This window comes from Eumetopias jubatus, unplaced genomic scaffold (assembly GCF_037043125.1).
Source record: "Eumetopias jubatus isolate StellerSeaLion01/CBP00866 unplaced genomic scaffold, mEumJub1_p1.0 scaffold_9, whole genome shotgun sequence".
In the NCBI taxonomy this organism is placed as follows: domain Eukaryota; kingdom Metazoa; phylum Chordata; class Mammalia; order Carnivora; family Otariidae; genus Eumetopias; species Eumetopias jubatus.
In genome coordinates, this window is record NW_028274815.1 from 101,152,393 (window position 1) to 101,177,214 (window position 24,822).

The window sequence follows — 24,822 nt, forward strand, 5'->3', positions numbered from 1 at the left end:
AAGTGGAAGAGGAGAAATATTTCGAAAAATGTTAGGATGCAGAACTAACATAAAAAATGATGATTCACATCACAAGCCTCTTTTTCATTTATCCTTTCACTGCAGCCTCAAGGTATTGAATACTTGTTCTTATATTAGGCATTTCAATGTTTTTTGAATTTTTAATTTTTTTAAAGATTTTATTTTATTTATTTGACACACAGAGAGAGAGCACAAGTAGGCAGAGTGGCAGGCAGAGGGAGAGGGAGAAGCAGGCTCTCCGCTGAGCAGGGAGCCCGATGCGGGGCTCGATCCCAGGACCCTGATCATGACAGCTGAAGGCAGACACTTAACGACTGAGCCACCCAGGCGCCCTCCATGATTTTAAATTTTTAATTATTTTAAAGATTTTATTTATTTATTTTAGAGAAAGAGAGAACAGAAGCAGAGGGGAGGAGCAGAGGGAGAAAAACAAGTAGACGACACAAAGCCTGATCCCAGGACCTTCATGTTCCAATTCCTAATCAGGTTTTCTATTAGACATTTGTCTTTTTTTAATTGAGGAAAGATTATTATTATTATTATTATTATTATTATTATTAACAAGTGTAAACATTTGTCATATATGTTGCTAATATTTCTTTCCAATTTGACATTTATTTTTCAAGTATTTATATGGCATTACTTTCTCTTGAAACATTCAAGAATATTTATGTTGTCCGATTCTTCAGTCTTTTTCTTATTGGTTTCTTTCTTCGGTATTGAATTCAGAATGGTTTTTCCCACCAAATGTAAGATACATAATCCTTATATTAAACTCCATACAGAATTTATATTCATGAAAGTCGTGAAATAGTGATGTATATTTTTTTTAATTATTACAGCTTTCACATATGTACTTCAATTTGGGATTGTGTGACTCTTCCCCCAACCTCTGCCATTTGTCAGCTTTTTCAGGTATTTCTTGGAGAATCTCACACTTTTATTCTACCAGATAGATTTTAGAATTATTTTGTCAATTTCAAAATCAAAACAAAAAACAAAAACAACTACCAACAGAACAAAATCCCAGAAATAGCAATGGAATTTTGATTAGAAATTTAGGTTATTCCAGGAGTTCTGACATCTCTAACATACTACATCTTCCTGTTTAAGAATGGTGATGATTGTTAGATTTATTCAAATCTCTTTTTCCCAGTATCCCTCAGAAATCCCATTTTCTGTCCATCCTCACAGTAGATAAAGGGAACAAACCAAGATTCTTACAGCTGGAAGCTCACACTTAAACCTGCAACCACTGTTGAAAATTCATCTCAAAAAAATGCTTCTTCCCACACCTGTTTATTCAAACATATCTCACAGGTTGGCCAAATGATGGCTATCCATAGTGGTGATTTTGAAACTTTTCAGCAGGTTCCAGCATAGCATAGAAGGGGAAGTGAAGGGAGAGAGTGATGTACAGTAATTATTTCCCCTTTGCCTATATATAGATATCTATTCACAAAAATACATGCACACACACAAAAATATGTTAGAATGCTCACTAAAGAACTAATAATCCCAAACTGGAATTTACTGAAATATCCATCAATAGTTGATTAGATAAATTCTGGCATATTCACAAAATGAAATATTACATAATAACAAATTATCTGTATCTATATACAATATAGATCAATCTGACATTCATAATGGTGAGCTAAAGGAGCCAAATATTGAAGAATAATTATCATATGGTCCCATTTATATAAAATACAAAAAAAGTTAAAAGTAATCTATGCTACCAGAAGCTAGGACAGTAAATATACTATCTATTCACCACAAAATATTAGGGTATACTAAGGGCTCCTCCAAGGTACTGGTAATGATCTGCTTTTTGATCTGGATGGAGTTTCACTGAGCTATACACTTATGTGTGTGTGTTTGTGTCAATTATTGTCCAACAAAATGTTAAAAGAAAAACATATAATACAGAAATTAAATAAAGAATAAAACTTAAGTGCTTTGCTAGTAGAGATGAAATTTATATTAAATCAAGCAATTGCTATCAATTCTCCTAAAATACTTCTGAAAGTAAATGAATCTATTTTCTCAATGATTTGGAATCTAATTTCAAATATGCCTTATGTAGGTTTTACTAAATGCATATATAATAGTAACATTTATTTTAAGCAACTGCAGATGAATATTTAAGGAAATTTCTATAAAGTAAAATTTCTTCCATCATATGCAGTCCCAGTACCTGATTTGCCTATGAAAATATTCAGATATTCTACATCAATTGCTTTTAATTAAATTATACCCAGCTATCAAATTAACTATCCAATACTGTTACTATCTCAATTTTTGACACAATTATGACATTTACAATTAATACAGTAAAAACAAATCACTAAAGAAAACTAAACCAATACTTTTGGGCCATTAGTTCATAAAAATTACCAAAAACATTATAGAAACGTGACATTTAACATAGAGTCTCAGAATTGGACAACTCTTCCTGAACAAATTCAAGTAAATAGTATAATGGCTAAAGTTGTGAACACATAAGACAAATTCATTTAGTTGGTAATATCTATCCATGCATAAGACTTGAAAAATATGCAGTTACCTTGAGACATTCATAGAAAAAAAAATCAGTTTTCTGATTTATACCTAAGCAGTATAATTCTTTTTTCTTTAAATTTTTTATTGTTATGTTAAACACCATACATTACATCATTAGTTTTGGATGTAGTGTTCCATGATTCATTGTTTGTGAATAACACCCAGTGCTCCACGCAGAACGTGCCCTCCCTAAACCCATCACAGGCTAACCCATCGTCCCACCCCCTCCCCTCTAGAACCCTCAGTTTATTTTTCAGAGTCCATCATATCTCATGGTTCGTCTCCCCCTCCGATTTCCCCTGCTTCCTTCTTCCCCTCCTGCTATCTTCTTCTTTGTTTTTTTTTTTTTAACATATATTGCATTATTTGTTTCAGAAGTACAGATCCGTGATTCTTCAGTCTTGCACAAATCACAGCACTCAGCATAGCACATACCCTCCCCAATGTCTATCACCCAGCCACCCCATCCCTCCCACCCCCACCACTACAGCAACCCTCAGTTTGTTTCCTGAGATTAAGAATTCCTCATATCAGTGAGGTCATATGATACAGGTCTTTCTCTGATTGATTTATTTCACCCAGCATAACACCCTCCAGTTCCATCAAAGTCATTGCAAATGGCAAGAACTCATTCCTTTTGATGGCTGCATAATATTCCAATGTGTATATATACCACTTCTTCTTTAACCGTTCATCTGTTGATGGACATCTTGGCGCTTTCCACAGTTTGGCTATTGTGGACATTGCTGCTATAAACATTGGGATGCATGTACCACTTTGGATCCCGACATTTGTATCTTTGTGGTAAATACCCAGTAGTGCAATTACTGGGTCATAGGGAAGCTCTATTTTTAACTTTTTGAGGAACCTCCATACTGTTTTCCAGAGTGGTTGCACCAGCTTGCATTCCCACCAAAAGTGTAGGAGGGTTCCCTTTCACCGCATCCCTGCCCACATCTGTTGTTTCCTGACTTGTTAATTTTAGCCATTCTGACTGGTGTGAGGTGGTATCTCATTGAGGTTTTGATTTGGATTTCCCAAATGCCGAGCGATGTTGAGCACTTTTTCATGTGTCTGTTGGCTATTTGGATGTCTTCTTTGGAAAAATGTCTATTCATGTCTTCTGCGCATTTCTTGATTGGATTATTTGTTCTTTGGGTGTTGAGTTTGATAAGTTCTTTATAAATTTTGGATACTAGCCCTTTATCTGATATGTCATTTGCAAATATCTTCTCCCATTCTGTTGGTTGTCTTTTGGATTTGTTGACTTTCTTTTGCTGTGCAAAACGTTTTTATCTTGATGAAATCCTAATAGTTCATTTTTGCCCTTGTTCCCCTTGCTTTTGACGATGTTTCTAGGAAGATGTTGCTGCAGCTGAGGTCGAAGAGGCTGCTGCCTGGGTTCTCCTTTAGGATTTTGATGGACTCCTGTCTCACATTTAGGTCTTTCAACAATTTGGAGTCTATATTTGCGTGTGGTGTAAGGAAATGGTCCAGTTTCCTTCTTCTGCAGATGGCTGTCCAATTTTCCCAACACCATTTGTTGAAGAGACTGTCTTTTTTCCATTGGACATTCTTTCCTGCTTTCTCAAAGATGAGTTGACCATAGAGTTGAGGGTCCATTTCTGGGCTCTCTATTCTGTTCCATTGAACTATGCGTCAGTTTTTGTGCCAGTACCATACTGTCTTGATGATGACAGCTTTATAATACAGCTGGAAGTCTGGAATTGTGATGCCGCCAGCTCTGCTTTTCTTTTTCAACATTCCTCTGTCTATTCAGGGTCTCTTCAGGTTCCATACAAATTTTGTTCCATTTCTTTGACAAAAGTGTTTGGTATTTTGATGGAGATTGCATCGAATGTGTAGATTGCTCTAGGTAACATTGACATCTTCACAATGTTTGTTCTTCCAATCCATGAGCATGGAACGTTTTTCCATTTCTTTGTGTCTTCCTCCATTTCTTTCATGAGTATTTTATAGTCTTCTGAGTACAGATCCTTTGCCTCTTTGGTTAGATTTATTCTAGGTAGCTGATGGTTTTGGGTGCAATTATAAATGGTATCGACTCCTTGATTTGTCTCTCTTCTGTCTTGTTGGTGTATAGGAATGCCACTGATTTCTGTGCATTGATTTTATATCCTGCCACTTTACTGAATTCCTGTATGAGTTCTAGCAGTTTGGGGATGGACTCTTTTGGGTTTTCCACATAAAGTATCATATCATCTGCAAAGAGTGAGAGTTTGACTTCCTCTTTGCCGATTTGGATGCCTTTGATTTCGTTTTATTGTCTGATTGCTGTGGCTAGGACTTCTAATACTATGTTGAATAGCAGTGGTGATAGTGGACATCCCTGCCGTGTTCCTGACTTTAGGGGGAAAGGTCTCAGCTATTCCCCATTGAGAATGATATTCGCTGTGAGTTTTTCATAGATGGCTTTTATGATATTGAGGTATGTACCCTCTATCCCTATACTCTGAAGAGTTTTGATCAAGAAAGGATGCTGTACTTTGTCAAATGCTTTTTCTGCTCTATTGAGAGGATCATAATGATTCTTGTTCTTTCTTTTGTTAATGTATTGTATCACATTCATTGATTTGCGGGTGTTGAACCAACCTTGCAGCCCAGGGATAAATCCCACTTGGCCATGGTGATTAATCCTTTTAATGTACTGTTGGATCCCATTGGCTAGTATTTTGGTGAGAATTTTTGCATCCATGTTCATCAAGGATATTGGTCTGTAATTCTCCTTTTTAATGGGGTCTTTGGTTTTGGGATCAAGGTAATGGTGGCCTCATAAAATGAGTTTGGAAGTTTTCCTTCCATTTCTATTTTTTTGGAACAGTTTCAGGAGAATGGCTATTAATTCTTGAAATGTTTGGTAGAATTCCCCTGGGAAGCCATCTGGCCCTGGGCTTTTATTGGGATATTTTTGATGACTGCTTCAATTTCCTTACTGGTTATAGGTCTGTTCAGGTTTTCTATTTCTTCCTGGTTCAATTTTGGTAGTTGATACATCTCTAGGAATGCATCCATTTCTTCCAGGTTATCTAATTTGCTGGCATAGAGTTGCTCATAATATGTTCTTATATTTGTTTGTATTTCTTTGTTGTTGGTTATGATCTCTCCTCTTTCATTCATGATTTTGTTGATTTGGGTCATTTCTCTTTTCTTTTTGATCAGTCTGGCCAGGGGTTTATCAATCTTGTTAATTTTTTCAAATAACCAGCTCCTAATTTCGTTGATCTGTTCTACTGTTCTTTTGGTTTCTATTTCATTGATTTCTGCTCTGATCTTTATTACTTCTCTTCTACTGCTGGGTTTAGGCTTGATTTGCTGTTTTTACTCTAGCTCCTTTAGGTGTGTGGTTAGGTTGTGTATTTGAGACCTTTCTTGTTTCTTGACAAAGGCTTGTATTGCTATATACTTTCCTCTTAGGACTGCCTTTGCTGCATCCCAACGATTTTGAACCGTTGTGTTTTAATTTTCATTTGTTTCGATGAACTTTTAAAATTCTTCTTTAATTTCCTGGTTGACCCATTCATTCTTTAGTAGGATGCTCTTTAGCCTCCATGTATTTGAGTTCTTTCCGACCTTCCTCTTGTGATTGAGTTCTAGTTTCAAAGCATTGTGGTCTGAAAATATGCAGGGAATAATCCCAATATTTTGGTATCAGTTGAGACCTGATTTGTGATCTAGGATTGATCTATTCTGGAGAATGTTCCATGGGCACTAGAGAAGAATGTGTATTCCGTTGCTTTGGGATGGAATGTTCTGAATATGTCTGTGAAGTACATTTGTTCCAGTGTGTCATTTAAAGTCTTTATTTCCTTGTTGATCTTTTGCTGAGATGATCTCTCCATTTCAGTCAGGGGGGTGTTAAAGTCCCCCACTATAATGGTATTGTTGTCAATGTGTTTCTTTCCTTTTGTTATTAATGGCCTTATATAATTGGCTGCTCCCATGTTCGGGGCATAGATATTTACAATTGTTAGATCTTCTTGTTGGATAGACCCTTTAAGTAGGATATAGAGTCCATCCTCATGTCTTATTACAGTCTTTGTTTTAAAATCTAATTTGTCTGATATAAGGATTGCTAATGGTGTCCATTAGCATGGTAAATGGTTTTCCACCCCCTCACTTTCAATGTGGAGGTGTCTTTGGGTCTAAAATCAGTCTCTTGCAGACAGCATATTGATGGGTCTTCTTTTTTAATCCAATCTGATAGCCTGTGTCTTTTGATTGGGGCATTAACCCATTTACATTCAGGGTAACTATTGAAAGATATGAATTTAGTGCCATTGTACTGCCCGTAAGGTGACTGTTAGTGTATATTGTCTGTGTTCCTTTCTGGTCTATACTGCTTTTAGGCTCTCTCTTTGCTTAGAGGACACCTTTCAAGATTTCTTGTAGGGCCAGTTCGTGTTTGCAAATTCCTTTAGTTTTTGTTTGTCCTGGAAGCTTTTGATCTCTCCTTCTATTTTCAATGACAGCCTAGCTGGATATAGTATTCTTGGCTGCCTATTTTTTTCGTTTAGTGCTCGGAAGATATCATTCCAGTCCTTTCTGGCCTGCCAGGTCTCTGTGGGTAGGTCTGTTGCCAATCTAATGTTTCTACCATTGTAGGTTACATATCTCTTCTCCCGAGCTGCTCTCAGGATTTTTCTTTGTCTCTGAGACTCTAAGTTTTAGTATTAGATGTCGGGGTGTTGACCTATTTTTATTGATTTTGAGAGGGGTTCTCTGTGCCTCCTGGATTTTGATGCTTGTTTCCTTCCCCACATTACGGAAATTATCTGCTATAATTTGCTCCAATATACCTTCTGCCCCTCTCTCTCTTTCTTCTTTTGGGATCCCAATTATTCTAATGTTGTTTCATCTTATCATAACACTTATCTCTCAAATTCTGCCTTCATGATCCAATAGCTGTTTATCTCTCTTTTTCTCAGCTTCTTTGTTTTCCATCATTTGGTCTTCTATATCACTGATTCTCTCTTCTGCTTCATTTATCCTAGCAGTTAGTGCCCCCATTTTTGATTGCACCTCCTGAATAGACTTTTTGATTTCAATTTGCTTAGATTTTAGTTCTTTTATTTCTCCAGGAAGGGTTTCTGTAATAACTTCTGTGCTTTTTTCAAGTCCAGCTAGTATCTTTAAAATCATGATTCTGAACTCTAGGTCTGACATCGTACTAATGTCCGTATTCAGTAGGACCCTGGCAGACGGTACTACCTCTTGTTCTTTTTGTTGAGGTGATTTTTTTTATCTTGTCATTTTGTCCAGAGGGGGAATAGATGAATGAGAGAAGAAAATGCTAACAGGTTAACAACGTCCCCAGAAAATACACTCTAAACAAATCAGAAAAGACCTGAAACCAGGGGGAAAGAAAGGGAAAGAAAGAAAAAAGAAAGAGAAAGAAAAAAGAAAAAGATAAAAAAGAAAAAACAGAACAAAACAAAAAAAAAGCAGAATATGATCAAATATGATCAGGCTAATGCATAGATCAGTGTCACACACTAGATTTTGGGTGTATTTTGGTTTGTTAGAAGAATGTGTCTCCTAAAATTTTAAAGAAAGACTTATATATGTACAAAATAAGGGTTGATACAATGAAGGGATGGAATATGACTGTAATGATGAAAATTATAAAAAATTTTAAAAAAGGAATTGATAAGGTGCTTGAAAAAGGAAAGAAGAGGATTAAAAAAAAAGAAACAAACAAAGAAAAAAAAAGGGGAGAGAATGTGATCAGGCAGGGGACTAGAACAAAGCCATACACTAGAGATTTAGGGTATATTTTGATATGTTAAAAGAAACTGTATCTTGAAATTTTAAAGAGAGAACAACTTATATATATATATGCCAAAAATAAGGGTAACTACTATGAAGGGATAGAATATGACTCTAAAAATGAAAAATAAAAATTTTTTTTTAAAAAGGGAGTGATAAGATGTTGGTTGAAAAAGGGAAAAAGAAAAATTCAAAAAAGAAAAAAAGAGTTAAAAAAATTAACTTTGAAAGACTAATGAATCATGGTAAAAAAGCCATGAATTCTATGTGCAGTATTCCCCTAGCGCTGGAGTTCTCCCGTTCTCCTTGATCGGTAAACTTGGTCTTGGCTGGCTGTTCCTGCTGATCTTCTGGGGGACGGGCCTGTTGCGGTGGTTTCCAAATGTCTTTGCCAGAGGCAGAATTGCCCCGCCCTTGTCGGTCCAGGCTAAATAATCTGCTCGGGTTTGCTCTCAGGAGCTTTTGTTCCCTTAAGCTTTCCGCACAGCTTTGGAGGACGAGAGTGAAGATGGCGGCCTCCCAATCTCTGCCCCAGAGGAGCCAAGAACTCGGGTCCCCCCTCCTCAGTGCGCCCCCAGAGGAAAGCAGTCAGTCACTCCCATCTCCCCTGGCCGCACTCTGTGGTCACCCGGCCTGTGACCGAGAGTTTCTCTCTCTGGCCGACGCCGTGTGGAGTCTCCAAACCCAGCAGTTCCCTGCAGTGCGCTCCCACGCCACTCCTCCCGGGGGAGGAAGGGGAGTCTCCCCGGCTCTGCTGCTTGTTGGGTCCCTGCTGGAGGAGCAGTGGCCCGACTGGGCCGCTGATCACAGTTTATGGCAACCCCGAGCTGAGAGCCCGTGCCTCAGCTCCGTCTCTGCAGCCGGCTTCCCCGCTCTAATACCCGGGAGTTCTGCCGCACTCAGGCACCCCTGGTCTTTCTGTGACCCCGAGGGTCCTGAGACCACACTGTCCCGCAAGGGTTCCACCCCCTGTTTAGCCACTGGAGCAACGTCCCTAGTGGAGCTGACTTCTAAAAGTTCCGATTTTGTGCTCCACAGTTCTATCACTTGCCAGAAGCGGCCGACGGAGGCCCCCTCCCCCACCATCTATCCTCCCGAATATAGCCTCAGATTCACTTCTCCGCAGGTCCTACCTTCTAGAAAGTGCTTGCTTTTCTGTTCTGAGAGTTGTTGCTAATCTTTTCTTTGATCTCCTGTTGAGTTCATAGGTGTTCAAAATGGTTTGATCCCTATTCAGCTGAATTCCTGAGGCCAGACGAAATCTATGTCTCCTACTCCTCCGCCATCTTGCTCTGCCTCCTAAGCAGTATAAATCTGCTACGATTTACTGAGTGTGTCTATATACTAGGCACTACTATGTGAAGTGCTTTGTATATGTTATCTCTTTTGCTTTTCACAACAGCCCTGAAAAGCAGGGCTTCTCAGGGTAAAATGGCTCATCCCCATTTTACCAATGAACAAATTAAGGCTCAAAAGGTTAAATAATTTACTGAAGGTCATTTGGTCAGGAAGCTGAAGAGACACATTTAAAATAATGATTGATCTGACTCCAACCCCTCCATGATTAACAACAATGTAAATGTACCTCTCCTTCACATGCTGGGGTAGAGACAGGAAGAACTAAAATAAACAAAGCAACCTTCCACATTTTCCACTTTAAAAAACCTTATTTAGGGCAAACTGAATTAATCTTTAGCCAAAGACAGTCCATTAGAATTGGAGAGTTAATCAATTTTTTCATTATACAGCCCACAATCCACAAATGAGTAACAATTATATCGCCAACAAAATATTTTTCTCTGATTATGGTACAAGTAAAATTGTCTCTAGTGATACAGTACCGAACCATAAATTAGAAGAATGTATTCTCCCCCATGCTCTAGGAAAAATCAAAATGCTTTGACCAACAGCCTTAATACAAAATTATACAAGGACCTAGTCACAGTAAGCAGATCATCCTATATACTGCTACATACAAAAACCAGTATATGAATTTTTATAGCTGCTCTACTGGTTATGGCAAGATACTGAAGAGAACCCAGAGGTCCTTCAGTAGGTGGATGGTTGGACAAACTTTGGTATACCCTTGCAAGGGACTACTACTCAGCAATAAAAAGGAATGAACCACTGATACATGCAACAATCTGAATGGCCCTCAAGGGCTTTATGTTTAGTGAAAAACATCAATCTCAAAAGGTTACATTCTGTATGATTCCACTGATATAACATTCTTAAAAATGTCAAAACTATAGAGATGAAGAATGGGGAGGGTACAAGAAAAGGAGAGTAAAGAGGCGGGTGCCACTACAAGGGAGCTCTTTTCAGAATAATTGAACAGTTCTGTATCTTGATTATGGTGATAACCATGAATCTGTACATGAGATAAAACTGCAGAGAACTATAGACACAAACACACACAAATGCAGATTAAAAACTGGTGAAAACTGAATAAGGTCTACAGTCTAATTCATAATAATATACCCACGTCAATTTCCTGGTTTTGATATTGTACTACAGCTAAATAATGTCGCCACTGGGGGAGGCTTACACAGGAGAAGGTGAAAGGAACATAGGACTCTTTGTACTATCTTTGCAATTTCCTAGTATTATTTCAACATAAAAAGTTTAAACAAAAAATAGTCCTGGGTGTGAGAACCTGAATTTGAATTTGGGTCAGCCTGACTCTACAACTTGTGCTACTGCCCTATATACCCTGCTGCCTAAAAATCTGTTTTATTAAAACATACCAAATATGTATTATTTCCTATGGAGAAGAATAAAAATTACATAGGAGGCTCATCCTGGGTCACATTTAAAGAAATCCAAGCAAGTCCAAAAAGTACTTTATTAGGAAAAAGTTTAAATATCAATTTGTTTATGGCATGTAAGCCCAGGTGTTCCAATGTACTAATATTAACATGGGCATGGAAAGAGAACTTTAGAAGTGTGATAGAAAATGATGTCTAGGCTGCTCTGGCACCGTGACTGGAGACACTGCCTCCCATTCCCCTCTCACTAGAGGCAGCTCTGGAGTCTCCTGCCATGTCGCCTTGTTCACTTGAAAGATTAACAACTGTTCCTCTCCTTACACACCAGGCAAACAAACTGCACAGCAGAAAGCTGTAAGTAGAGTCATTACACTCTACATTTGGCATCTTTCTTCCATATACACAGGAACTTCCTGATGAGGTTGTCCTTGTGAGATGTAGGACATGTCCAAATTATAATATAATCTCAGCCAGAGACATGACTAAAGGTGCCAAATGGTTTTTGGGAGCGAGTGAAAGTTGCTGCCGGCCTTCATATTAATTCATCAAACCCTTGTACACTATGGGGCAGCTGTTATGCATATGGGCAAGGACAAGAATCAAAATAGTGATGGGATGTTTTCCCACTAGTGATGTTTTCCTGTTTAGTCCCACAACTATTTTACTTATTGATCAAATAAGTCATTTTTTAAAATCAGAGCCACATTGATTCACTGTATCAAGTCCTCAATGCTGAATGTGCTATTGGTCAGAGGTGCTTTGGAGCATATGGTTCAGTTGCATATAGTTCAATCTAACACATATACAGTATCAAGTGTTTATTAAAAACATAATGGCATGACATTGCTTTGGAAGGTGACACAAAAGATGGAAAAGACACCAGTCTGTAGCCTTAAGGGGGAGATACACAGGTATACAGTTAGCAAAACCCAAGAAAAACGGTAATTACTGCTATTATTAAGTGTGCTAACCTGGCAAATTCAATGTTACTATTATTAATAACAAGAAAGAGAAACCTCAAGAGAGTGATCTTCAGGTATTTAAGAAGGAAATACATGTCATTAATTATATTCCACGGAGCAGAACTAGGATCAAGGGCTAGAAATTACAAGAATATACAGGAAGGCTGGTGTTATATATACATAAAAGCTTTTAATTTTTTTAAATTAAAGCTCACATGTTTATAGAATATAGGGCATAACAAACCATTAATGACTTAGTAACTACAGTGATCTTATTAAACCACTGTACTGGAGAAGAGTTCATGAGATTCTTTCTAAGGGCATGTCTCCTCCCGAGGTCCCACAGATCAGAGAAATGCATCTTGATACCCAGGGCCACAAATCAACAGTCCACAGAGACTAGCTATAAGGGAAAGAGACTTATAGCTTATGAGGTGATATGAGGATGGAATTTTGTCCAAAAGAAGTGATTCAGATTGGGTGGAGATTAAATGACCAAGACAGATCCCCTCTCATGAAGAGTTTTGCATTTTAGAGAGGCAACAGAGGAGAAAGCAATTACAGAGGCCATCAGAAAAAGAGAAAGAGAAAAACAGCTCTGAGTATGGCAAAGCAAATACAGTACAAAGCAACCAATAGCCAATTCTACGGAAATTAACAAGCTGACTAGGCTTCCAGATTTCCTACAGGATCACCAAAACTATGCTATTAATATAGCATTATGGAACATTAATATGTTCCAGTTCTCCAGGAGACCCTTCTGTTCACCCACAAAGGCATGTGTGTGAATTTTTTCATCACCAAAGGGAACCTTGAGACAATGTTGAACTTTACATGAATCCTGTACTTCTGGAAAACAGGGACAGCCAAAAAATTACCCCTCACACTTTTGTGTTCCAGAACAGCTTACAGCAAAGAACTACTCTTCCCCATATGACTTAGATAAAATTCATGGATGACCTCTTGTAACCTATGACAAGACCAAGACACAGATCCTCCAAATTCCCATTCTTTCATTCATAAAGGATTAGCTGAAATGTTTATCCTCATGGACCATTCTGGCTGGTCAATGGCTATTAACTGGAGTTGACCAAACTTTAGTCAGGCTTTCTTCCCTCTTCCAAGTCCCTAGACTTTGACCCACCCCTGAGCAATGGAAGGTGAACAACTCCTCTAGAATGACCCCCTCCAAGAATCAGATGACCTCAGGGAAGAATATTCCCTGATCAACTCTCCAACCTTGCCACCAACTCATCCCAGTACCCCACAACCAATTCTTTTTACCCTGTTTACTCCTTCCTATGAAAGAAAAGACTCTTTCTGCTTTGCCTCTGAAATGCCTAAAGATCTCATGGTAGAAGTGGTTTTTCCTATTGCAATATTCTCTCTATTGCAATATTCTTCCTCCACCTATTAGGACAATACTCTTCTCCTTACTGTAATAATCTTTTTGAATAAAGCCACTCTTTACCTAAGTCCAAATTTGTTATTATTTGGCATTTTCAACCTAAAAAAAAAGCTTACCTTTATAAAACACAAATTAAAATCAATAAATATCCTCTTATTATTGACATTTATTTTTATAGAATCACAACTACTATGTATTTCTTGATATACAGCCACATAATAAAATATATAGGAGATACTACCATAAATAACACTGATAATTTCCCCAATGTTCAAACATAAAAATTACTTAATTGATTATTAAAATAATTAAAGCATTTCATATCAAAAATGAAAAGTAATAACCAAACAACTATGATTTGGAAATCGCAGAAATAATTACCTTCTATTTTACTTTTTTCTGGTGTTCAAATCATCTCTTTCCCACCTCTTCAAAAGAAAGAAAAACTTTGATGAATTTGTTTTTATGTTGGCCAATTATTAACTCAAGCATGAAACCAACAATAATAGAGCTTCTAAAGTTCTTTCTGAAGAACCTTCTGCATCAATTTATCACTTTTTGAGTGGGTTAGTACCCTAATCTCAATTTAGCATGGATACCATGAGTTAGCAAATTAACTGCAACACACACATAAAATAAATCCTCAGTGTTTTAAAATAAATAAATAAATAAATAAATAAATAAATCCTCAGTGTTTTTAATCCAGAAGGGAAGTACATAAGGTATTTCTATCCTAGGAAGGACACCTTTTTCTAAAATACTTATATTCCTGTTTATGAAAAATATTTTAAAATAATACTCATATAACAAATACATCACAAAAAAAAAAAAATCAAGTACTCACCCGCATTGACTATAGCATCTACCTCTAGCAATGTGATGTCACCTCTATAGAGAGAAACTTTTTCACTCAAACTTTTCTTCACCTGTGATGTTTCCTGAGTATTTTCTTCTGTAATAAGAAAGGAATATATATCAACAGTAATAGTTTTAATTTCTTTAATAAAGACAATTTTGATACAAGAGCCAATATGGGTCACAATCTAATATACTAGACAAGTAGAAATAAATATAAGTACGAGAGCTGTGGTTTATTCTCTATTTATTATGTATTCCTCAATACAAATGCAGTATCACATATAAATTTAGACACGTTATATTGGTCAACAAAAAATTCAATGTTTATTATTATTATTATGAAAATATGAAATTTAAAGTAAAATTATCTACCACTAGTTTCATAAGAAGGTATGAAAAAGATGTACAACCACCAAGACAAAATAAATTTTCACAGTGAACAAGCTTATTTCATTTCATTCTAGTTACCTAAAGTCATCCCTGAAAAGCATATTCACTGAGAGCAAAAACATGTAGGTTCGGCTCTTTGCTACTTCTAAGTAATAAATGTCCCTAAAATGGGATGGATCAAGAATATTTGAATGGGTGCAGCACCTGGGTGGCTCAGTCCATTAAGTGTCTGCCTTCGGCTCAGGTCATGACCCCAAGGTCCTGGAATCAAGCACCACATGGGGCTCCCTGCTCAGTGGGGAGTCTGCTTCTCCCTCTCTCTCTGCCTCCTGCTTCCCCTGCTGTGCTCTCTCTCTCTTTCTCTCTCTGTCAAATAAATAAAAATCTTAAAAAAAAAGTATTTTAATGGGTGAAACTGCTTTTCTTATCAAATTGTATTAACCTTTCACTCTAGAGAGCACTGCTAGATTTAAAAGAGAAAAAGCTCTGCCCTGCACACAATAGCCAGCAAGCTTATATACCAAAAACAAGCCAAAACATTACATTCTACAACTCAACTCATTTTCCAATGTTTCATGGCAATACTATAATTTGAGTTTCATTCATTTTTAACAAGTAGTAATGTTAAGACATTAAACAAAGCTGTACAAATCAATGTTTTAAAACATATTATATTACTACACATAAAAAGCTTAATAAAACAAAGCTTTTTAATATACCTCTAGGAGAGTTGATTTATAAACTTAAACTTTTTAAAGTATTTATGATCTGTGCAAATCTTTCAAGGGGGAAGATAATGCTATTAATTCACTAAGAAACTCTTAAATGAGCATGTAATTTTGAAGTATCTGGGAGATGGGAGGTAATCGGTCACAAGTCACTGAAATTGTCTTTGGGCCCCAACAGCTACAGAAAAAAATTGGCCAAGACCATGGATATGATTTGTGGCCACAAAAGTGATCTTTCCTCTTTCTGCCTCCAAAGCATTCCCTTCTTTGTAATCACCTGTCTCCTTAAAGGATTCTAATCAAAATGCTCATTGGTGTTGGCAGTAGTAGCAGTAATAATAATAAGGAAGTGGAGAATAATGTGGGAAAATTGTATGCTAAAAGAGTAGAGAAAGATATTCAGAGACCTCAAAATAAAAAAACCACCTCAAGGGCTCTTACAGTACTAGTACTGTCTGCCTTTGTCAGGCAATGGCAAAGAGCACAAACTGTGCTATCAGATTGACTCTGTTCAAATCTTGGTCTGCCAGTTAACAGCTGGGTGACATTTGAAAAGTTATTTATTTTCTCCATGCCTCAGTCTGTAAATTACTGGCTCCTTCACAGTTAACATGAGTTCTTTACCCTTAGAATAATATTTGCTCCATAGTAAGCTCTCAACAAACATTACCATTTTTTTTAACGAATATTTTACAAAGGTGGCAAACTATTTCAGCATCTATATTCAGAATACCACAGTAGTTAAGAAATATTTTCAAATGATATTATTTTGAAAAATGTATCATTATGTGTATTATTACTATTATCATTATCATTATTATTATTCCCATCAGTGAAAGAGACTAGATTTTATTTATGCTCTAACCAAGCTGTCAATGCCTGGCCCAATGACAAAGATTTTGAGCCAGAAGACCTTGAGTTCCATATCCACTGTCTATTCTTACTACTTTTACCAAATTAGAAAGTCCTGATTCCCAATTAAAGATTGTTAAACGACAATAAATATTTGTTGGTTTTGTCAAAAAAATCTGGATATCTGGACTATTTTTAAATCTAGAAATTATAAAGACTTCTCAGTGAGGAGTTTCAGAACTCCATCAAGCATTAAATTAATAAGCTTATCACAAATGAATACATAAAGTTTGACTTTCCAACTTGGGATACAAAGTTAGATAGATTTCACATTCTTCCTTAAGTTGCATTTAGTTCTAAAAAGTACTTCTTCATTTCCTCATGAAGCATTACGTATGTAATACTGTATTTGTAGTAATGTGACTTTTTAACATGTGACAATAAATCATGCATTTCTTTCTCCAAATGTAAAGAAATTATCAAAGAATGGTATTGGAAAGACTCAAAGTTTAAGCCATTTATAACACAAATTCTAATCTCTCACCTGCAAATTTTTAAAAAATGGGGTATTTTGAGCCTGAACTAAAAGTTCAAGCAAATTCAACATATTGAATAAATATAGTGCTGTGACACATCATTCAAATAAGTTACTCAAAATGGTCTTATTAGAATCAGCATCATTGAAGAAATATTTTTATCTCTTTCTCTCTCATTTTAAAAATTCATGTGAGCCTCCTTTTTCCTCATAGCCAGACTTACACTTGCTGCACAATTTCTCAGATGGTATATCAAAAAGGCACAAATGAATAAATAAAATCTTTAAAAAAAGGCATAAATGTACTTAAACCCTATAATTTGAGAGTATTAATAATTATCAGTATTTCCTTCAGCAATAAACCAAAACCAAACAGCATACTTTGACCAATACCTACTCTCTGTAAATACAACAATGTAAATTACCACCAGAGGCTATTTCTTTTATTTGAATGGCAATGCACTGCCTTCCTTTTCATAGAAGTGTGTTTGATCAGCACTCCCAATGTATCTTTTCCTATATCCTGGGTTTTTAGTAATAAATAAGATAGAAAATTGTCAAGCATTGCTCTCTCATGGACATCCTAAATGTACATACACAAAGCAGTAATTCACATTTTGCACATAATTGGCTTTATTCAACTGCAAGTTGAAACACTTGTCAGTTGCACATATGATAGTAATTGTTCTTCTAGACTGCATACTATTTATATTTTAAAACAAACAAACAAACAACAACAACAACAAAAGAGCTAGAGAGTAGTTAAAGTGGTAAAAACAGATTTTATTCTGGAACTACTGCAATTGGGGAAAAGAGATCTCAGTATAGAATCAGGCTCAATTCCCAATATAGCAAAGACAAATAGGGATTTATAACCACAGAGCAGAATGGTAATCAATGGAAGGAAAATTACTAAGAAGAAAAATTGGAGGCAGGGGGAGATTGATTGAACAGACTTAGGATTCTTGCTAAAGGCAGTCTAGGGTGATCAGACATCACCTGGGTGTGGGAGGGGATGTGGAATTTGATCAATACTGAGGGTGGGAATTCTCTCTAAACTGATTTAGTAGAAATCTTACTAAAACTGGACTATGTAGATCTAGCAAAGATCTGTCCTAATGAGGAATAAAGCTTAGTGGAACCTGACTAAAATTTGGTTAAGAAGAAAGACTTTGTCAGTCCTTCCTCTTATTCAAGGAAAGAAGACATGTTCTTCTTTCTTTGAACAATGGAAGTCCGTTTCTCACTAGGCTGCCTTTTGTTCATTAAGGACCAGCTGAAACATTAGTTGAGACTTGGTAGTGAAGGATATTTGCTAGGTAGTATGAGCAGTCAAACATTTAACGAGGGGAATTTCTATAAAAAGAAAAAAAAAACAAAGATTAGTGGTTGAAACAGATGAGAAAACTAGTTTTTGAGTCTATAGGGCAGTTGAGAAGATTTCTAGAAGATGGGCTCAAAGCATCTTTTGCGGTTTGAACATCCTTGGTGATGGCATCAGCTGTTCCACTGAGCTTTCTGAATGGCCCACATAGCAGCAGACATGAAGGGTGACCATACATGATCCATTGAGGTGATTTCTTTGAAGTTTGTACCAAATCATACAGCTTCAGCTTGCAGGGCTTCAGGAGAAGGGCAATTTTAGGTCTCAATGATGCCAAATCAGGTGGTGGAGAGAAAAACTGGAAACATTTTGGAGAGTTGTAGCCAGACATTGGAGGAGGAAACCAGAGGAACTGACAAAATGTGCAAGACAATGAACAGGACTAGAATTTAATAACCCACAAACGAGGATGCACAACAGTTTTCCAATGAAGTATAAAATTTGTCTCTCTACAGTCACCCCACTTTTTAATCTTGTTTACAAAATAAGTCTGGTCTCATTAGATTTGGCCTAATTATTTATATAAGTACAGCAAGAATGTTAATTGACCACTTGGGACTTTCAAGTTTGGTTTGCTGGAACTTTTTGTAGAGAATCTCAGATTAGACTTTTAAAAGCCTCTTGAGCCTAAGCAACCAAACCTAGAACTCACCACCAGATTTAGCCTGTAATTCCTATAGATTTGAGTGAATTCCTCTCTTCTCAAGGTTGCCAAAATAGCCTAAAGTTCCTGGGCTTGCCAGGAAGTGACCTTCTTTATTCATCTGTAAGGTTGGGAACACCGTATACCAGGTAGAAGGCCGGTTTTTCCAAAAGGAGGTTGTAAGCATTGGCTCTAAAAAGTCAAACTTAGTTCCCTGAAACTATCTGATTATCTTATTCTATGCATCATTCTCAAATATGACATTCTAGTCAAAGCCTATATAATCAATTTTTCCAATTACGTCCTATTACAAGGAAGACAGATTCTTATTGAACTTACACAAATAGTTTTACTGTCATGAAAATAAGAATACTCAATAGAGTTTCTGAACTCTGGAGAAATCAGGTAGGGAAAAAACATAAACATGAACATTTCATTTCTTTTTACAAAAGCATAATCTACTAAATTGTCATGAGTTACAGAAAACAGAGAAAAAGGGGGGCGCCTGGGTGGCTCAGTTGCTAAGCATCTGCCTTCAGTTCAGGTCATGATCCAGGGTCCTGGGATTGAGCCCCGCATCGGGCTCCCTGCTCCACGGGAAGCCTGCTTCTCCCTCTCCCACTCTCCCTACTTGTGTTCCCTCTCTCACTGTGTCTCTCTCTGTCAAATAAATAAATAAAATCTTTAAAAAGAGAGAGAGAGAGAAAGGGGTTCCTTAAAACGTTAAAGAGCAATGTTCCAAAACAATAACCGCAAAAATCATAATCATTCTTCATTACTACATTCAGTCCCATGTAACTGATTCTTTCCCCCCACCGCATTATTTATTAAAACAGTAATAAAGAAAAAAACAAAAACCCACATACTTTTCTTATTCCATTAAACCAACTACATTAAGTAATCTTATATACTGAGATCTATTTCTAAATTCTCTATTCTGTTCTACTGAATTATTTCTCATAAATATATTCCTTTTTTTCTTTTCATTAAGTAATTCTTGTTCTGCTTGATCCTGAGTTAGCAGTTTTTTGAACCAGTCAGCTTTTTCATTAGTGCTGGAAATCCTTATTCAATTCAGTAGTATGGTCTCAAAAGTTACTTAAACAATAGTGCCTTTAGAAGCCTATAGTCCAGAGGACCTGTCATAGTCCTTTCCATTGGCTCTGAGATAGTTAGGTTTTTTTGAAAGGAACCACTTTTTTTTCTCTTTTTATTGTTATGTTAATCACCATACATCATTAGTTTTTGATGTAGTGTTCCATGAATCATTGTTTGCGAATAAAAAGGGGGCATGTTCTGAAAGGAAGCACTTTTGCCTGTAACTGACTGCAAGAGCTTTCAAGGAAGAGTCAGAGTAAAACAAAAGTTATCTCTGAATGATAAAAGGCTTATTTACATGACTAAAGATCTGAAGAATTCATTATAAAAATAATGCAACTGAAGAGGGAATTTTGTTATTTCTACGACATACAATGTTTAAATAACTGGAATTCTAACTGATAATACTATACCAGGACATATCATAGACAAAAGGGGGACTGGCAAATTTCTATAAACTTCATATAATTTCTTAAATATTTATATTTACCCATACAAGTATAACCTAGGGAAGGTTAAGCATCACTTCTTACTTGGCAATGTCTCCCATGCAATTTAAAATATCAAATAAACCAAATTATTTAACATTTCTTTTTTACAAGGTGAAAGAACAAATCCTTTCAGATTTTCCAGGGGCTGTCTGGGAAATACCAATTTCAGTTTAAAGTTAAGATTGCATTTTGGACTTCATTTTGAGAAGTTGTCAAAAATGTCAAAAGGTTTGAACCCTTGATTAAATAGGATCATAGACCATTATGAAACAATATTTAGATTCTCACAAATATAATAAAGACAACATAAAGCACAGGAAATTATTTTGATAAGACACAGAATCTTTTTTTCCTAAAGCAGATTACTTAAAAGGTAAAGAAAATGCTTTACAATCTCTTCTTAAGAACAGACCAATAATCTAAGAAAACTTCATTGTTTTCAGAGAGAAAACCGAACTCCAGTTTTGCATCAGTACATCACTGGGCTCGTTTAAAAAAAAAAAAAAAAAAACAGAAAAAAACAAAAACTTAATAAATAGATCCATTCAATCTTAGCCAACTTGATCACAGATAAAATTCCTCTTCTGCAAACCTTTTATTACTCTCTATATCCATTCATGTGTTTATATTTTTTCCTCTTCCTCATTCTGAAATAACCAGTGACCTTGATTTAGGACAAAATGACTCATTGCCTTAACAACAACAAAAATCCTCCATTCTGAAGAAATCAGAGAGGGAGACAAACCATGAGACTCTGGACTCTGGGAACCAAACTGAGGGTTACAGAAGGGAGGGGAGTGGGGAGATGGGGAAATTGGGTGATGGGTATTAAGGAGGGCACCTGTGGTGATGAGCACTAGGTGTTATATGCAACTACTGAATCATTGAACACTACATCAAAAATTAATGATGTACTATATGCTGGCTAATTGAACACAATAATAAAAAAATAAAATAAATTAAAACAATCCTCCATTCCTTGCAGACTTTGCATACAGAATTGTTTCTCTTTACCCTTATTATTTCTAATAGCTTCATTTACATATATTATCATTTTTAACTATATGTACTCTTTACAGAGAAGACTAAGTAGACAATTGTAAGCTGTCACATACGAGTATTCTGTAGCAGTCTAGCAAATTTTATGAATATACCATCTCTCAATTTCTGGAGACATGTTTATAGTACAAGCTTTTCAATATGGCAAAAGGACATATTTATTCACAAACTCAAATATATTTACTACCATACAAAAGGAAAAAGCCAAAAGAATATAAAGTTATGTTCAATAATTAGTGTTTCAGTATTTTACTTAGAAATAATCTAGATTTACTTAATTTAATTTAGCATAAGCCTAAGGTTATAAGGTACTAAAAAGCCTTTGGAAACTATTTTTAGACAGACATATTATAACATTAAACAAAGCTCACTATCACCTCACGTTATTTCCCTGTTAACTACTTTTATAGCACATGAATGTTAGGCAAGCAGCACAAAAGCAAAAACCTAAAAAGGTTAAACACATGGATTTTTCTTTCACTGCTATGTGTGATATACAAGAAGTCATAGATATCAGGCAATTAATTTTTACTGCATTTTTACTTGTACATTTGGTGTTGGTTTGAATTTATAATTTTTATAATCTTAAACATCTAGTAGATATAACACAACCTTATTTGACTAATAAACCCAAATATAACAAAATGTATGCTCGTTTTATACTTATTGCTGATAACTCAGAAGACATAGTTGTTTTTATTAAACCAACAATTAAACTAATCTGATTTACCAAAGATTTACCAAGTCATATGAACTTGAAAAGCAAAGTATTTGAGTTAGTTTCTATGTTTCTGGTAGCTTTAGAAATATTTAATTTTTATAAGCTCATTTACCTCTAAACCAATCTGAATAGAGTTCCTTTATGGTATTTCATGGATTAATTTGGTAATACCATCCAAAAGTAGGATAATATCACATATACATAATATACATATATATACACATACATACAAACAAAGATCTTACATTTTCATTCTAAAATTTTAACTATGAGTCAGGTAAACAGTAATACACTCTGGTCTATGCTCCCCTTGATATTTTCATCCAAATTATGTTCCTAGCAAAAGGAACAAGTTAAGATAACGTGTTCAATATAAGAGCTAATGCTTTTTACCAATATTTATAGGGGAGACATTCAAGATTTTTCATTTGCTCTGATATGTAATCTTATAGAGTCTGTAGATGGAAATTTTAGGTGAGAAACTGACCGAGGAGACATCAAGCAGATGTCTGGGTATCTCCAAAGCTTACCTGAGTGTATAAAACATCCAATCTGCTTCCAAGTATCTTTTCTTCCTTAGAAGCTTTCAGTAGTTGCTTTTGGGAGTCCCTGAGTCCCTTGAGAGCCCCCCAATGAGGAGCAGGGAGCCTGAAGTTCAAGTGATTATAGGGAGTTGAGAAGCTGCACTGGACAGAGGGATGTTGAAGGTAGGGATCTGAAGAGGTACATACCGAAGAATTCAAGGAAGCAGAAGGAAAGATCAAGGATTATAAGAGGAGGAAGGAAGATCAGAAGGGAGAGATCTTAGAGGAGCCAGTTTGGGGAGATTTAGTTTTCCAAAGAAGCCAATGAAGTTCCAAACTATCCTTAGTAAAGCCAAGCCAGCAAGAAAGGAAGTAGACATAGATTGCAGAGCATACAGCCAGCAGGATCTCAAGAAAGACATTTCAGTGGACTGAAAAATTCCCAAGGGAGGAGCAGGATCAAATAGAGAAAACAGAGAGGCCTACAAAGAGCCAGGGAAAACCTCTGCAGCCCAGGAGTAAATCGCTACTCAAAACAAAGACCAGGGAGAAAGACTTCCAGCTCAATAAGTACCTTTCACACAAAGAATCCTGCCTCTAAGTCAGCTTCAGAGTATACTTAGAATCTTAAGATTCAAAATCTGTCCCTACTGGGCTTTAACTGACTGTCATCCAGGGCACTGGCTGAGTCAGCCTCACCAATAGATCCCCAATCAATCAGTCAAGAGTGAAGACAAAGCCTTCAAAGATCAGATATAGAAGATGATCAGATATCCAAGATAGGGAATTCTCTTTAAATTGACTTAACAAAATTCTTGCTAACAGCGGGCTATGCAGGTGTAGCAAAAATGGGGCCTAGTCAAGGAAAGGGCTTAGAGGAATCAAATTAAAGTTTGGTTAAAGAGAAAATCTTTGTTAATATCATGTGACATTCAAAAGTGGTATTTGGGGGGAAAAAAAAAAAACCTCTTCCTCTACTTCCTACCCTGAGGAATAGTAACAAATAATATTTGTTATTAACTTTGAACTGGTTTTATTATCATTTGTAATAGTTTGACATGTCAGAAAATACTGAAAGACCTCAATATGAGGGAGAAAAGCACATAGTGGGTCCTATCTAGTTTACCCATCAGTATAATCTCTACCTTTCACGGTCTTTGAGTTATTATACAATTCTGTAAGTTGTAAAAAAGAGATAAAAATGCAAATGATTCTTGTCCCTGGAAATGCAAATAGATTATGTTCCCTTGAATGCAACTGATATTGTCCTGTGGTCAATTTGCATTTATTTGTAAATTCATTTCAGAGTTCCTTACTACCTATATTTATATGATCCTTTAAATCCTCCTTTGAACCAGAATTAAATAAAATTGTTGGTAAGTGTTCATTTTATATCTCTATGAATCATAATCTCATCTTCATAAAAACATTTCCCTCTGATGGACATTTTTATTTAGTTCCAGTTTATTTAATTAATACTTAGATAACATTTACTAGGTACTGGGTACTGTTCTAACACTTACAAATATTAGTTCCTAGCATCCCAACAAATCTATGTAGTATACATTACTAATACTCCCTCTATGTAGATAAGGGAGCTGAAGCATATAGAAAGGAGATGGTTTGGGGTGCCTGGGTGGCTCAGTCGTTAGGCATCTGCCTTTGGCCCAGGTCTCGGATTAAGCCTGCTCAGTTGGGCTCCCTGCTCAGCAGGAAGCCTGCTTCTCTCTTTCCCACTCCCCCTGCTTGTGGTTCCTGCTCTCGCTGTATCTCTCTCTGTCAAATAAATAAAAATCTTTAAAAACAAAAAAAAGGAGATGATTTGACCAAGTAAAGACAGCTGGTAAGTACAAACCCGGGATTTGAACTCGGGCAGCCCATGCTCTTACCCAACATGCTATGCAAGCTTTTATTTACCTACTTTGATTTCAAAGAGTCCAATTCTGAATCAGGTGCCTTTTGTTTAAGTCCCTTCTCTCCCTTTATTGCAAAATATAGGAATTTCACCCCCCACAAAAGTATTGTCCC

General features: G+C 36.2%; 1 protein-coding gene across 2 annotated transcripts in view; it reads right to left on the reverse strand.

Annotated features, from left to right (window-relative positions):
• The window catches only part of MACROD2 (mono-ADP ribosylhydrolase 2), a 2,087,069-nt gene that overhangs the window by 1,991,213 nt on the left and 71,034 nt on the right, over positions 1 to 24,822 (reverse strand). For both annotated transcript variants that reach the window (XM_088026245.1, XM_088026244.1), the window contains exon 3: positions 14,356 to 14,463. In XM_088026245.1, coding sequence (XP_087882371.1) covers positions 14,356 to 14,463 — 108 coding nt within the window. The remainder of the gene's footprint in view (positions 1 to 14,355; positions 14,464 to 24,822) is intronic.